This window comes from Photinus pyralis, unplaced genomic scaffold, assembly GCF_008802855.1.
Source record: "Photinus pyralis isolate 1611_PpyrPB1 unplaced genomic scaffold, Ppyr1.3 Ppyr1.4_LG6, whole genome shotgun sequence".
Classification (NCBI taxonomy): Eukaryota; Metazoa; Arthropoda; class Insecta; order Coleoptera; family Lampyridae; genus Photinus; species Photinus pyralis.
Genome location: NW_022170663.1, coordinates 7,362,925 through 7,380,023, shown reverse-complemented (window position 1 = coordinate 7,380,023; position 17,099 = coordinate 7,362,925). Strand labels below are relative to the sequence as shown.

The window sequence follows — 17,099 nt, the reverse complement described above, 5'->3', positions numbered from 1 at the left end:
TTAACTTTAGACTTATCACTTTGTTTGTGTACGGTATTGTATGTTGATTCTGTTTTAATATTAAGAGCGTCTCAAAAGTAGCGAATATTACACATAATATTGTAGATATACTATAACTAGGTATAACTATTTTGTAGTTAATTACTCCACAAAAGACGTTTCAGTTACCTATTCTTATTTTCTCAAAACGAAAGCGCAGTAGATAAAAATTATGTCTTTTTAAATTACAGGATTTAACTATATCAGACTCTTCATACAACTTCAAAAAAAACCAGCGTGATTATGTTTAAGAAATGGAAATACTTAAAGAATCGCGATGTGTTGAAAATGAAAGACCAAATAACTAGTATTTGAAACATTTTTCCATGAAGTAGATGTTTACCAAGATGTCCACTATTACATACAATCTGTAAAGGCAATGGTCTAGTAGCCTCTTAAAAATATTTAATTTTAATAAACCAAAGATTTACAGAATTATCCGGGTGTGAATTATTCGGGACCGAATTTTTCGAGTGCGAATGGTCCGGTGCGGATTATCCGGGAGCGAAATGTCCGGGTGCGAATTGTCCGGGCGCGAATTGTCCGCTTACGACCCAGCATCGAAGGTTTTCAAGTTATTCAAGATTTTTCAAAATTTTTGAAGTTTTACTGCTTTCTTTTAGCGTCCGGAACGGCGGCACCTAAGGCTCCTTTGACCTGACTTTCAAAAAGTATTGCAAAATCGACAGTATTCAGTTGATGCTGCGAGATAATGGTTTAAATTTTGAATGCGCTTCTACAGGGTGTACACCTCGGGGCCTCAAAGCTTCCAACCAATACTGGAAATTCCTTTATTTCGTGAAAAGACGACTTAGAGAGAACAGAAAGCCGGTGATGCCATATTTGTTCAATACCTCTCAATTAGGCATATTTGACCGCCCCCTCCCCCCAACCTTAAGCCACGGTTTCTCGCTGGCACACATGACACTCAGCCATATAACTAACATTTTTCTGCAGCCACCTCTTAGACTATTAAACGTGAGTAATTATATCAAAGGTCTTTTACTGTACGGTCCATATAAAAACCACGCGTATCTCCACAATATATTATGTTAAACCCCCCATCTGTACAAATCTATTTACAAAATATTTCCTACAGCCCTCTGATTCTGTATGCCCAAATCAGAGAGGGCGAAATAAACGGGGAAATTTATACTAAACTCGCCGCCCTTCAGAAATTACGCGAAGCGTGCTTAAACTGATATCTCGTTCAACATTACATGAGTACGAGGATTGTTTTAAATCCACATCATGTAAATTAGATGTCAAATTTACAACTTCGTATAGTTAAGTACGAAGGGATCAAAAGATTTACGCCATCGTGTAGGTTTGACATGAACGCGCCTGTAGAAATTTTCGCAATTTACTTAGCGAGATTGCAATTCCCATACGGGAGAGGTCTTTCAAACTTGCGGCAGTGATGGCTTTTTGTTTCAGGGTGGATATGACCCTAGCGCACAGGAATGGAAGCTATTATCAGTGCTGTGCGGGATTTTGTATAGATCTCCTCGAGAAATTTTCCGAGGAACTGGGATTTACGTACGAATTGGTGCGGGTTGAGGATGGACGCTGGGGTACGAACGAGAACAGCAAGTGGAACGGTCTAATCGCCGAATTAGTTAATAGAAAGACCGATATGGTGATGACTTCCTTGATGATCAACGCTGAAAGGGAAGCAGTGGTAAGTGTATACATTATTATTTTACCCTTTCACACTGTGACTTATAAGTGGAGTGCCTTTAAAAACATTGCAAGTGATTTAACGACCAATGTTATATGGAATTTATCCGTTTAGCACCTAATTATTATTTACAATAATTACAATTACGCATATTATTATCATCAACTGCCCATTTAAGTATATATCGATTCGTGCTCTTGCGTACCTTGGTTATATACCTACCCACACAAAATCTTCACGAATTGTTTTTCTCTTCCACTTGTTCTATTTTTCTTTTTCTCTCTGCTTATCACCTTCCAAAAATCGTTCTCTATTTTTATAAAAAGCGTTATGCGGGTCACTCTGTAATTAGCGCGAGCCTGTTGAGGGCCCAGAACAAGAGAGCGATACTAAATAAATAAAAATAAATAAATAAATTTGCCTGATTTCCCCTTCGTATTCTTCCTGTTTCTCCATCTTTTTTCTTTACATTTTCTGTTGTACTTTTTTCTGTTCTCTCGCCTCTTTATCCACTACTTCCCCTCTTCTTTCCTTCTGCATCATTTCTCTATATCTGTTTCTTTCTTATGTACACTCTGTGTCACCACGATTTTCTTTTTTTCAATCCCTTCGCCTTCAGTTATTGTTTCCACGTTATTGCTTTTTTTCTTCTTTATATTTTCCACTCCTCTACTTCCTCCCATTTCTGCTCCTTGTTTCTTTAGTTCCCATCTATACAATTCTTGTCCCCCTTCGTCTTTGCGTTTTTTAACCTCACCAATAAACAATTGGGAGGTTATTGAAATCACTCCAAAATTCGATGTTGAGATTTCACCGGATTTACGCTACGTTTTAAGGTCGTACGAGCCCAAAAACGTGATTTTTAAAAAATGTCTGTATGTAAGTATGTGTGCGTGCAGCATGAATCTTGTAAACAAGGTTCAGCCGAAACTACGGGACTGATTTGGTTGAAATTTCAAACAGATGTTCCCTTAAACGGCATCGAGAGCTTAAAAGATTTTGAAAGCGATTCAAATCCGGCAAATGCCTTTTTGGCAATAAAATCAATATTTATTAAGGAAGCAGCAAAAATTTGATTGAGAGAGGGCCGTGCGCATTTTAGGTCACGTTTTTTTTATTTCATGAGCTTCCTATACTCCCTTTTATACCCAATTCCATCGGTTGGTGATTTGATTCTATCCTTGTTCCTACTTTAAATTCATCTATTTCCTCCCGTATTTGCTAATTTGAAATTATGTTGAAGACCAAGGAATAAAAGCTGGGGAGGTGGCCAAAAATCTCTCTCACTGACAATAAAAAGAAGTATACCATGTCAATTCACATAAACATCCGAAGATCGAAAGACGGAGGTACTCAAACCGAAGGGAGGAACCTACAAATTCACCCCCCCCCCCCCAACCTTATGGACAATCACATACAATGCGATATTGAACATCACCAGAGCTGGGCAGTATTCGATTTTGTAAATACTTTTTAGTATTCAAATCCTTTGTAATTAAATACTTTTATGGAAGCAGTATTTATATTTGTAACTCAAATACTTTCACAAATATTTAGTATTCGAATACTTCGCAAAGTATTCCTTTTTTGCCAAAAATTGACTACTCCAAAATTTCTCGGGAAAACACTTTTTCTTATTTGGTGCGTAGAGTCCAAAACGATTCGTACTTTTTCGACTGGACTTCTCAATCAAAAGTTACGGACTAGAAACCAATTTCGAAAGAAAATTTAAAGGGCTGTAACTTTTGATCTAGTAGCCCAATCTTCAAACTGATTGAAATTATGGATTCTACAGGCCCCATTCTATAAGAAAATGTTTTCCCGGTCGATCTCAGACAATTTCTTTTCCGGTCCCAAAAAAAGGCAGTACTTTTAAGTTATTCAATTATTTGAGAACAATTTAGAAATGTTTAGGGAAAGTTTCCATTGTCACAAAATGAAATATAAAAATCCGATACAACTGAATACCGAATGATCCTGGAGTGAAACTTTTTGACTCGATAGTCTACGTAACTTAAAAGCAATAGGGACCTTTCTTATATCCTTAAGACCATGTGTACCAATTTTCAAAGCGATCACACGTTTCTAAACAAACTATCATGCACACGGACAAACGGGTGGTCAATAAAAGATCTGTTCCAAAATCGCTAGGATTAATTTCAGAAAGGCGTACGTATCATGTGCACGAGGCTTTGAAAACTGATACACGTATTCTTAAAGATATAACTGGTATAAGAAAGGTCCTGGTAGGTAGGTTCCTCCTATATAATAATATAATAATAATATTACGCTTTTACTCCCCTTAAATTTGTATATAACAATAGAAATATAAAGAAAGCTAACCCCATACAAAGTATAACTTGATTTTTTGAGTAGTATTAAGACTTTTATCTAGTACACTATTTTAAATTTTTAATGTATTTGAGTGACAAGTATACTTTTTACTGTATTCGAATACTATTCAAAGTAAGTTAATGAAATACTTTTCAAAGTATTCGAATACTTTTTATAGTATTCGAATATATGATAGTATTAGAATACTTTCATAAGTATTCGAATACATTCTAAAGTATTTGAATGCTTATTTTTTAAAGTATTTGAATACTTTCAATTTATCTGTATCTAGTATTCGCTTGTGCTGGACGTAAAAGTATTTAGTATGCAAATACTTTTTGAAAGTATTCTGCCCAGCTCTGACAACAAAGGCAACAAATGTTGTGTTTCCAGTTTACTATAACATTTGTTTAATTACCCGGAGCAAAATTCTCATGGCCAAGGTTTTCTTGTGAATTTTACCTTTATTGCGAAACTAAATTTTTTCAATTTTTTTAACGTAGAAAAGAACCCCCGGAATTTGGTGTCCATGGATTCCACTACATTTTTATTGAATGAAATCTAGTTCAAAAGTTAGTTGTCACATAATTGGTCACAGTAATCACAAATTAAGGTTTGGTTAAGGTGTGGTGTGCTTATTTAAATTAGCCGCAACCCAATTTCAAACAATTCATTTATTTGGAGGTAAGAAATGAGATGTAAATTACAAAATAAATTTCAATTGTCCCAAATTGTGATAGGTAGATCTACTAGTAACTGAAAAATTAATGAAAAAAGGGGGATGCATTCTTCAATAACACTTAACATCTTCTGATTTTCCTCAATATACATTTATAATTATATCCCTTTGGCTGAAGAGTAGAAAGATGAAAGAAAAGGAGATCTCTCATGTGAGCAAGGGTAGCAAAAGGGAGGTAACATTTCTCAAAGCATTATAATGGCTAGCCGACAGCATTTAAGCAATTTTTTCATGATGAAGATTTCTTGTTGCAATTTCCATAGTAATAAAAACAAAGAAAAGTATCAAAATTTATTTGCAGAAAGGCTTCCGCTGCAAAATGTCACCCAACAGTGGGTCCTTACAGTAGGGGCCGCTGTTTTTTTCCGATTCTATAAGTTTCTCCATTATTCGAGCCATAGCAATCATTAAAAAAACCATTCCTTTGTCACAAAAGCTGTTCTCCACAATTTATTTTAATAAAATGCATACTTTTCGAGTTTTCACCAGTAACCAATTAAAAACATTGTTCTTTTCTATGAAAAACTGATACTTTCGATTGCCAATATCTCAAAAAGTCTTCCTTTTACAAAAAAATTACCTATAGAACAGTTTTTGCCTAGAATTATTTTTTATATCTATTCCTGCGGTCAAATTGTAATAACAAATTTCCATCCCCGATATAGGGTGGCCCCAGAGTGAGGGCATCTTTTTAAGTATCAGGTCACAACCTTTGCTGAGCTGTTGTGGCCGGTATTACATATCTAGAAAGTGACTGTGTTTGTGGTGATACCAACCGAAAACTTTGGATAAAATATTTAAACTTATAAAAAGACGAATACAAATCTTGATCGTTATTTTCGCACATTTTCACTCACCACATAAAAAATTCAATTCAATATCCCCAGAGGATGTTCTGTACGTTTTCTAACATAATTCAATAGCAACTGCAACATCTGATGCTTGTATTTAAAAGTTCTGTTTCCGTACAATAAATACACTAGATCGTTTCTTATTATAGGTGGATTTTAGCGTTCCATTTATGGAGACCGGGATTGCAATCGTCGTTGCGAAACGAACGGGTATCATTTCGCCTACCGCCTTTCTGGAACCTTTCGATACGGCATCGTGGATGCTTGTCGGGGTTGTGGCGATACAGGCGGCTACATTTACAATATTTCTTTTCGAATGGTTATCGCCGAGTGGATTCAACATGAAGCTTTCGCTGAAGCAGGTAAAGGTAAGAATCGCTTTCCATTCACATTTTTAGCACTAAGATTTAGTTAATAATTTTAATTATAGCGCGTCGTACCTAATCATGTTCAATAAAAATTTATTAACGAGGAATTTGAGAAAAAAACCATTTCGACTTGACGTTCGATTTATATTTCGTTCACTATAAAACCTCATTATTTAGCTTTTCATCAATTCCTAAAGTTATATCGCACAATTTCTTTTAATGTCAGATTGAATGTGGGTACTGTTGCAAAAAAATGTGTCAGCCGCTACGAAATCCCTCGTCACCTGTGTTTTATTTTCGGTTCTCCCCTAATTCCATGTCCACAAATGATTTTTGATGACTACACTGGATGAGCGATATTTCAAGGTGGTGGAAGTGGAAGTAATAAATTGGTGCCACAAATTTTCATAGAATAAGATAATTTGTAGTTTGTAGCAAAGGTACTTTATTAACTACATAAATACCATTCAAACGCAAACAATCGCCATTAATTATCGGGTGCTATTTATTTTCCAGAGTTCGCCATCTGCATCGCATCGATTTTCTTTATTTCGAACGTATTGGCTAGTGTGGGCCGTGCTTTTTCAAGCGGCCGTACACGTCGACTCTCCGAGAGGCTTTACGGCGAGATTTATGACTAACGTTTGGGCCATGTTCGCTGTCGTCTTCCTTGCCATATACACTGCCAATCTTGCGGCGTTCATGATTACGAGAGAGGAATATTTCGAATTTTCTGGTACGTCTGCACTTGATTTATTTGGCGACCATTAATTTTCACTTTTAGGATTGGACGATCATCGTCTATCCAGGCCGTTCTCCAATAAACCGACCGACCTTGCGATTCGGAACGATCCCTTGGTCACACTCGGACTCGACGATCGCAAAATATTTCAAAGATATGCACTCGTATATGAGATTATACAATAAAAGTACAATACTAGAAGGTGTAGCTGCGGTTTTAAATAGCGAACTAGATGCTTTTATTTACGACGGAACGGTATTAGATTATTTAACCGTTCAAGACGAAGACTGTAGATTACTGACGGTAGGATCCTGGTACGCGATGACAGGATACGGTCTAGCATTCCCCCGCAATTCCAAATATCTTAAGATGTTCAATAAAAGACTGCTCGATTTTAGGGAAAACGGCGACCTCGAGCGTTTGCGAAGGTACTGGATGACGGGCACCTGTAAACCTGGCAAGCAAGAGCATAAGAGCTCGGATCCATTGGCGCTAGAGCAGTTCTTATCTGCCTTTCTCCTGCTGATGGCCGGAATATTACTGGCAGCGCTTTTGCTTTTTCTCGAGCACCTCTACTTTAAGTACGTGAGGAAGCATCTCGCCAAAACTGATCGGGGAGGTTGTTGCGCCCTGATCAGCTTGTCGATGGGTAAAAGCCTAACGTTTCGCGGTGCCGTTTTCGAAGCTCAAGATATACTTAGAAACCATCGTTGCCGCGACCCAATATGTGATACTCATCTGTGGAAGGTGAAGCGAGAACTTGATCTGTCGCAGATGAGGTGCAAGCAGCTCGAAAAGGAATTGGAGTCGCACGGAATTAAGCCGCCGCCACAAAAACAGTGAGTACTCACTATCAATTTGTCCATAATCGTTTTTACTGGTATTCAATTTAAAGTGAAGTTGGATACAAGTAGCACGCAGCATGATTTTTTTTCTCAATCAATTACCAATTGGCTCACTTTTTTCTTAAAAGTCACCCGTGCTTTTCTGTTATGGGATTTTGCAACAATTTACCTCAACATATCTTACTACTTATGTTAATTATTATGTATGGTAGGCATCCTCAACGTAGCACCAATTGTCTTAAGTCCTGCTTAAGTTCTTCGTCTGATTCCTCAGAGTAAGTCTACACGGATTTGCCTTTGCATGTGTGTTAGAGAATGATATCTAGTTAATTGCCTTAGAGTGTACATTTAATGTGTCCCGTGTGTGTATTAACGGTACAATAAATAATTACTTACAGAGTGGTTATAACGGCAGAGAAGGCGCGTGCGAGGTTAAAGAGTTTAAATATTGATCAGATGGGAAGCAATACAGATTTATTTAGGTATAGTCTCTTTCTATTTTCACGTTCACGACAAAACCTTTGACTTTCATTGCGCATCGACATTTAATATGACATGAATGTTATCTGTTATTTCAGTTTGAGCTAAGATGCTCAAGTTTCCGTCTGTCTGTACGAAAATCCCCAAAATGAGATGACTTACTTTAGTTATAATTTTTTATTTCGAAATCAACGGAAGTCAAAGTTTTCTGTCATGCATTATTATTTTAGTAATCACTCACGTATAAAATCTTTGCCCTTGGAATGATTCTGTCAAAGTAACACCATAAAACCTTGTTTTTACAACCAAGACGCCGTCAGCTGAAATTCGTTTTTCTTAATTATCTCCAAAACTAAGTATTATTAACCATGTCTAATTTTTCCATTATCATTTTAGACTTGCAAGGTAAAAATTATAAACTCCACAAATTATGATTAACGCCTGAAATAAATCATGGGCACGAATAAAAAAATCTACCATGAAAACTATCTGTGTCGCACTTTGGATTCGAGTAAACACACAATTTATTGATTGGCAATGAAAAAAATTGATTCCGAAACACAAGAAAGAATTTAAAAAATCCCTGAAAGAAAGAAAAGTTTACAAATCCTATTTGGGCACATTACTCCGCACGCCGGCGGTCGACAATTTAAAGAAATTCAAAAATCTTAAATTACTTACAGTTTTTTTTAAATAATTCTAATAATCTGTTGCAAACGATTTGCGATACTTGTACTAAGCGCATTTAACTCACGAAATGATTAAACGAATAGGGATGAACGCCCGAATATTTATCGTAAAAAGATGTAATCGCTCCTCTACCGTCGCAAAACCAACAGCCTTGTCTTCTCGCTGGCTTCAATACTAGAAACACCGCTTCCGACATAAAAACTCCTCTTTCATAAATTTTTAAATAAATCTCCAATCACAATTACACAATGCGATTCTTTGTAACATCTGCATCTCTCTATCAGCGAAAGAACACGTGCGTTAATTAAATTTCGCCCAACAATAAAACATGATATCGCCAACGTCCAGATGTAACACTTTATAAGTCACTCAAAATCACTTCTCACACCTTATCTAAATTAAATAAATTACAAAAGCGAAGGAAATTTCTGAAGGAAATACAAATTCAAATAAAATAAACCAACTTTGTGTTTACTCGTAAATAGCCCACTATATTTGCACTCAAAAATTCAAATTATGCTACATTCAGGGTGGCCCAACCTAATTGAACACCAAAATTAGAGTTACGTGACGTGACGAACATTTTGAGCCCTAACAATTAGTCTTTTAAATCAAATCTATTTTATTTGACCGTGTATACCTCTCATTTTTAAATTCTTTACATTTGACTTTTTGAAATCGATTAAAAATAAGCGTTTGCTACTTTTTTCCAAAGGGAAATTCGCTGTTCGGCGGAATATAACAGGATTAAACCAATGGAAATGGGAGTAACCTTGTTTTTAGACTATTTTTGATGCGAGATTCAGTATTTTAAATAAAAACGAATTGTTGTTCTGTAGTTTATAGTATAGGAGCCCAATAGGGAATTTTGATATGTACTCAAACGCGGCAGATTAACATAAAGAGGGATATTTTGCACCCCGTATCTCCACACAATGCATAGTTAGAAATGATCGTCAGATTAAAGTAAGGTGGGTTAACTACGTGTTGAAAGGTGTGCATTTCTATAATCTGACGGTTTAAGCGTGACGTAGGGGAGTGGGAAGGTCACAAACAAACAAAAACGTTACCTTGACATTGTCGAGCGCGTTGTAATTTTTTTTAAACCGAAAGAAATTCAAGAATAACAGAAGAAACATAATCTGCCGATTTTCACACTCTAAATTGTGATGATATTATTATATGTGTATTTTGTAGGAAAAATACTGTTGAAAACTGGTTAAATTCACGTCTGAAACAATAAACAAATGCCTCAAAAAAGTTTCATCTGAGTCAGATTATGAGAATCCCTGTAAATTTTCACATCCTTTCTTTTTTTAACTCCTTCCGTAAGTCGGACCTACTACCCACAGAAAGAACCTAATATCTATCCTCCATTTTTATTAATACTTTGTTAATTTTTTTTCCCTAAATGCAGAAATCCTTATTCGTGATTACTAGTTAGATACCCCTTCTCTCGATTCCCGTGATCTCAACTGCTGCCTCCAGCAGGAACAAAATATTTTCTGGCCCTTCTTTCACTTTGAATAAAAGATCTGCGAGAAAATAAAGAACAGAATTCCAAATGAACCAATTTGCGAAGAGGGACAATAAAGGGAAAAGCAAAAAGGGGTAAAAAGGGATAAGGGAATGTGGGATGAAACGAAATAAGAGTGATAACGATAATTATAAACAGAGAAGGAATGAAGGAATATGGTAGATGAGATGGAGAGAGAGGAGAACGGGCTAGGTAATATTGGGGGAAGATTTTAATGTCAGAACAGGAATTAAAGGAAAATGGTGGAGATGGGTGAGAGGGACACAACAAAGAAAATCAAGAGATAAAAGAGTGCAACAAAGAGGGTGAAGTGCTACTAGAATTATGAGAAAACGATTAAGAGAGATTCAATTATGGACAAGAGACACGGAGAATAGAGGGAGACAGAAACAAGGAGAAGAAATACAGGGGAGTAGTGGAATAATATAAAGGAAACAACAATAAGGTGAAAACAAATAGTTGAAAGAGATGGAAAAAAGAAAGGAGTGGTGGGACAGAGTGTAGAGAAGAAGAAATAGATATTGAGAAATAATGGAGAAGGAAAGAAGAGAAATAGACGACAAAAAGGTGAGAGGACAGAAATAATTACAAAAGAAAATGAAAAAAGATGAAAAACAAAAAGAATAGGAAGAGCAAAGAAAGGAAATAAAAACAGAAAAGGATTTTTGGAAGGTGATAACAGAGGAAAAAAGAAAAGTGCGAGGGAAATAAAATTAGAGGAATGGAGACAACAGTTTGTCAAGTTACTACACAAGAGAGGAGGGTGACTAGAGAAATCGAGCAGCAATTAAAAATACTGAAGAAAGCAAAAGCGACAAGGCGAGGCGAGATGGGAAACGAGGCTTGGATTTTCGTCACAGATAGGCCCAAGGGAAGGATGATGGGGGAAGGGGGGGGGGCAAAGCATCTTCAAAACTTCAAAAAAGAGGGAACAAATATTGTGTGAGAATTTATATGGGAATTACTATAATTACGGCGTATAGAATATGATATTGAACGAAAGACTAGAAAGGAAAACGGAAGAGAAGAGGATGTTGGAGGAAACACAATTGGGCTTCAGAAAAGGAAGGGGGACGATCGTCTGCATATTTGTATTACACAGATTGCTAAAAAGGAATTGGAAATACGAGCGGGAAAAGTGTTTTTCGTGGACTTAAAGGCAACATTGGACAGAGTGGAAAAAGTATGAAAAATGGCAAAATAAACATGAAATTAAAGGACAGAAGGAACACAAGGAACTATATGGAGAAACAAGATTGAGGGTAAGAAAAGAAGGGAAAGAGTCTGAGGTGTTTTATGCCTACTCAACCCAAACTTATATTATAATCTATTTAAGGAACAAGATGTCAAAGAAGTCAAAGATTATGAGATTTGGGAAAGGGGGTGGAAGCAAAAAGGAGATGGAATAGAAATGGAGGGAGGAAAGAATAGAAGAGGTAAAAGAGTTTAAATATTTAGGTTACCAAAGAAACAATGGGCAAATGCGCCGACAAGAGAATTAAGGGGAAGGGGGTGGTGGCGATTAGATTGATATAGAGAATTGGAGCCTGAGTGGTCAAGAAAGATATTATGAATAGGTATTAGGGTTAAACGGAAGGACGAATTGTATATCAGCGGAAATAAGTAAAATGCAAAAAAAATAGCGTCGAGGCGCAGGGCGGTAACATTCTAGGAAAGGGGTGGATTGGTGAAAGAACGTGGGGAGAACTAAGAAGAAAAGATTACGACAGAAATGGATACGGACGGACTGAGGTCGAAAGAAGGAGAGCAGTGGAATAAAAGATAGAAAATGAGCTGGCAAAAAGGGATTTGGATACAAATCCAACAACAGAAGGTAAAGAGAGATAGAGAACGCACGAGGAGGTAGTAATTACAACGATCTAATAAGGGAGTGGTTACTAAAATATTTCTGGGAAGGAAGAAAACATTTTAAAACAATAGCAAGATTCACGTGTGGAAATCCAATTCCGTTGGTGTATTATCCCATCCTTTTTTATCTTATTCGTGTTCTTCATCATTAATATTATTAAATGGCTCCCTTATGTTATTTTCAATGACCCTAGTGCTATTTCAGTTGCAGATTCTTTATTCGTAATTTAATCCTACTTTTTCCATGTGCCGTAATAATATTACAATATTAACAGAATTCCAGTTAACCCAAACACACGTCCTACCCCTAGTGAAAATTCGCTCTGAAATAATTCTCTAATGAATCTCAAATGAATCAAAATTTAAAATGCTTGTAAACGTCAAGTTGGCGCTGCTGGTTCTATATGTATGCATAAATCCGATAAATCTGCAAATTATTAATTCTTTTTTTTACCCTACAGGGAGTATCCAACCACTGTGAAATATAAATAATGTTGTCAATCAATTTACAACTGAAATCTTCCATTTTTATGAGAGTGTTTTGTCAGATTAATAACTTTTAAACGTTACTAGTAACTTTGCTGCAATTATTGATTAGGCACTATTTTCCACGTCTGGTTGTAATTCCCTGTCTTAGTCTAGAACTTGAACAATAAACCAGAAACTGTAACTCTTACACGATTAAAGTGCCATTTTTCTTTTCCATTTGAATTGTATACGAAGCCGCATTTTGAATGGGAATTGAAATGCCATAATTTTACGGTGCGATCAACTCAAAATCACATTAGAACCTGATACTAAAACTAATTTCACGTCTTCTCAGGAACGAATGGAAAAGAGGTGAAATGTGTAAAGGGATTTTCTTAGAGAAATCCATTTTTTACTATGTTTTAAGATACTTGAGAAAAACGAATGAAAATACAAAAAGGTCGCACGATTTAAGGGTTGTAGTGATTTTCCTTCTGTTTTTGGAAGACAGATTTCCTTCTAAGGACAAATTGACCGTTGTACCATTTTTTTTATCTAACATCACTCTCTGTTTAAGTTCTCCAACTGAAATAGCAGAAATGGAAACTGTTCTGTGATGTACTTTCAACGTGAAAAGGAGCAACACCAATCATCTGTGTTATCCTATTACCCTAACATAAGTAAAACTCTTATGATTGTGTGCCAATTGTTATCTAGTGTCAACCGAAAAAGAAACTCTAAAGGACTACATGTACATTTTTATTTAAAATACACCCCCTATTGACAGGCTCATGACATTGTGTAGATAGTCTGTTGGCTTTTCGGTTATATCGTTATGACGAAAAATGTTACATAGGTAAAATTATATGCACGTCGGGGTATGGTTTTAATTCGTCTCTCCGATGTAATACTTTCTTTTTTAATATACGTGGAACACTGAAAGCTTTAATAGTAATATAGATATTTTTACCAAAAAGACCTACGTAACATTTTGATTCCGGTATTGTTGTTGCTAAAATGTTGTTGCTGTTATTGTTGATGTTATCACTCCATTCTCATAGTATATAATATGTAAATCGGTAGATAGAATTGCGATTCATAATTTTACATAAGGTATTCAACTGATTAATTATAAATCTACCGCAGTAGATGAATCGATCTATCTTTTCTACTAATTAATTAACATTTTCTCACTATACACTAACAAGAGTGCATTTCTTTGTTTTCTTGTAACGAATTTCACAGGGTTTCGACCTTTTTTTTGCGCTTAATAGACACGTTGCCGAAGGATCCACGTCCTAATGCAGGTAAACGTACTAACTAATTTGTAAGTATTAACACCTCACCCTGAAAATTAAGTGGCTGGAATCTCGCTCTGCGAACACCGTGATTTAATAGCTTTAAATCAACTTAAAATCGTGACTTTTTTATTAGCCTTAGAAAATGTAAATAATTTCTTGAAGGCAGTGTGAAATTCGTTTTTGCTGGATTGATTTCGACCAATTCAATTAGCGGCCTAATATTAATTTGCGAGGTGGAGATAATACAAAAAAATGTTAGGCTAAGTGTGTTTCTTGATATTCAACTATACTTATTGGGACTTTTTTCTCTTTCACATTAGGTACGTCACAACATATCATTTTGAATAAAAGAGAAATGCATTTGGCTAGATCGTGTTCTGTTCTGTTAGTCTTTTCTGTAATACAAATTTGATTTAATAACAAAACTTTGTTTAACATCTGGGTTTATGTAGTTATTATAGGATCAAACAGGTATGCGATGTATGTACTTGTTATTCCATAATTCAGTAAGTATCGATGTGACAAACGTCTGCTGTTCAATAACATTAACATTTAAAGAATACTGTAAATAGTATTGCAATAAATAAATTAATTAAAAGAGTCAATAAATCATAATATAAATGTATTAATATTCTTTTATTAAATACAAAGGCACTAAAGCAACATTTAAAAACAAGTTTAAATTCCTTCTCGCTAATTTTCCTCTTTTTTTACGTATGTATCAGAAATGGTTTTGACTTTTCTAATGCACAAGGTGATTAAATAATTTGAAATACAGTTCTTTTAATCATTTTATTCAATTTCTTTTTTAGAGTCAACTGGCGACAATTACCATGACCATACTGGAGATAGCACAGGGCCTATCCATCATCTGAAATTTTGCAAGGTACTTTGTTGTGAGGGTCTAAACACCCTCTGACACCCTAGCGTAGAGGCGTTGAGCCCGTCACCGCAAAATCACCCCCTAAGTGGGGTAAAATCTACCTTTTTTCACATTTTTCTTAATAACTCCAAAGCATTTTAATAAGAAAAAATGTCAAGGGATAAAAATTGTAGAGAAGAAAATTTCCTACCATATATGTACGTCAAATTTTTTAGATGTACAGTGGCGCAGATTTCAGCAACTCATTCAACTACTTAATCGAAATAGTATAGTAATTCCTAATATTAGGTACTATAAAACGCCGGAAACTGTTCACTTAGGTTGCCTACAACATGATGAATTCAATGCTGCCTGAAAGGGGTCTTCGATGTGATCCCCCGTAACTGTAAGCAACGACCCCCACCGCAATCGTGAATACGTGAATTACGTACGTTTTTGCTCTTTCTGAATTTTTAAATATGTTATTAAATTCTTTTTCTGAGGCCACATTTATTTTAATCAAAGCATACCAAATATTCATGCACCAAGATCGTTCGAAAATAGACCAAGAGACCACATGGATTTTGTATATCAAAGTTGGTATTCTTGCACCGAGATCGTCAGGAAAGAGCATTATCTTAACGCCCAAGACATTAGTTTGATGCATTATATGTTTAAAATAAATGACCGTTAAAAAAGTCATGGTAATACTGAGGATCATTCGATATTCCGTTGTATCGGTTCATTTTATGTGCAGTTTTTGTTCTTCAAATTTTAAAATTACAAATTTAGGAAATATTTTTTAAGTGAAAATATAATAATAATAATAATTATTATTATTATTATTATAATTTTATTATTATATTTATTATTATAAATTGTTATAATGATTTTTTTGTTTTGTTTTCCTCTTTCCTGATAGCGTTGACTATTGTGGCCATCAATAGCTATGTTGGTAAGTATGAATTACATAATATGTACTATCCCTAGATTTCCAATGTGAGTGTGTGAATTTTTATTTTATTTTTTATTTTTTATTTTAGAACCCTACATAACTTCACCAGACACAGACACAGACACTAATCGTAACTTGATTTTAATCCGTGCGATTAGTTAACCAGGCTAGACCTGAGTTCTCACAAGAAACACCGACCATAATAATATTTATTTGAACCATTTTACAATAAATATAATTTTGTTTGTGGCAAGTCAAGAGATATAAAGCTGCGGCAGCTTACAATTTCTGTAGTTTAAAATTTCATTTCAGAATTGATAGTGTATTTTTGTTTACTCGAATTTTGACATTTTGGCTTTTTTGCTTTCAATTATTTTAATCTTCGTGCTCGAATTTTTTAAGTGCAGGGTTTCAAGTGGAAACCTAATAAGCTGCATTGCATTTACAAACCGCGACCTTGTGTGCCCTTCAATCTCCACGTTTTGAAACATTGCATCAATGATAAAATAATTTCTTTGAATCTTTCCACTCCCAAATATTGAACTTTTGTTTTTCTAATTCAGTATTTCTCGCAGTATTCGTATGCTAACTTAATACGGGAACAATTTTGTTTGGTTACATTACACGCTACTGAATATTGAACAATTTCCAAAGAATGCTGGAATTTCAAAGGAAATTTTGGTGCAAAAAATAAATTTCCAAAAATATGTTCAGTATTTTAAGGATTTTGAAATGTATTTTATGAATTTTAATAGTGTGCGTTCGTTCTTAGTTAAGCGATTACAAAATTTTCCTATTTTTAAGGGGATTGGCCAATAGGTGCTATTTAAGTTCCCTAAATCCTGATCTAAAATTTCTAATGGTTTGATGTGGTACATTAAAAAGGTCACACAGGGACATTTTACGTATGTATTGTTTAAAAAAAAACTCTTTGTACATGGGTTATCCAATGACCCCGTTTCAAATAAAAAATTTTCAATGATATACCACTTCTTGTACCGGAAGTCCACCTTTCATTTTTTTGTATTTCTTTTTCCTGATTACATTAATGATGTATCACATCATATATTCGTTTTTATATAGTATATAATTTTAATATTATATGTTATGCTTTTTTCAAAATTTTGAAATGACAAGTTTCTACCGTTAGTGATTGGTATCGGCTGCCTTAGTTACTATGGATACAATAAACAAAACAAAATATCCATGAATCCATGGCCTACTATTTAAAAACAGCAAAAAATTAGGTTTTTAAGATTTTCATGGCTATAGTTAAAAGGAGTATAGGTATACATCAATGAAATCAGGAAAAGGAATGCAAAAAAGTTGATACAGGGT

At 35.1% G+C, this 17,099-nt stretch overlaps 1 protein-coding gene across 1 annotated transcript in view; it reads left to right on the top strand.

The window, feature by feature from the left end:
- The window catches only part of LOC116173537 (glutamate receptor ionotropic, NMDA 2D-like), a 59,588-nt gene extending 44,214 nt beyond the window's left edge, over positions 1-15,374 (top strand). The window contains 8 exon segments of the mRNA XM_031491056.1: positions 1,477-1,720; positions 5,794-6,012; positions 6,529-6,748; positions 6,797-6,840; positions 6,842-7,593; positions 7,812-7,874; positions 7,998-8,081; positions 13,221-15,374. Of these exon segments, the coding sequence (XP_031346916.1) occupies positions 1,477-1,720; positions 5,794-6,012; positions 6,529-6,748; positions 6,797-6,840; positions 6,842-7,593; positions 7,812-7,874; positions 7,998-8,081; positions 13,221-13,260 (1,666 nt within the window). The 3' untranslated portion in view covers positions 13,261-15,374.
- The last annotated feature ends 1,725 nt before the right edge of the window (positions 15,375-17,099 follow it).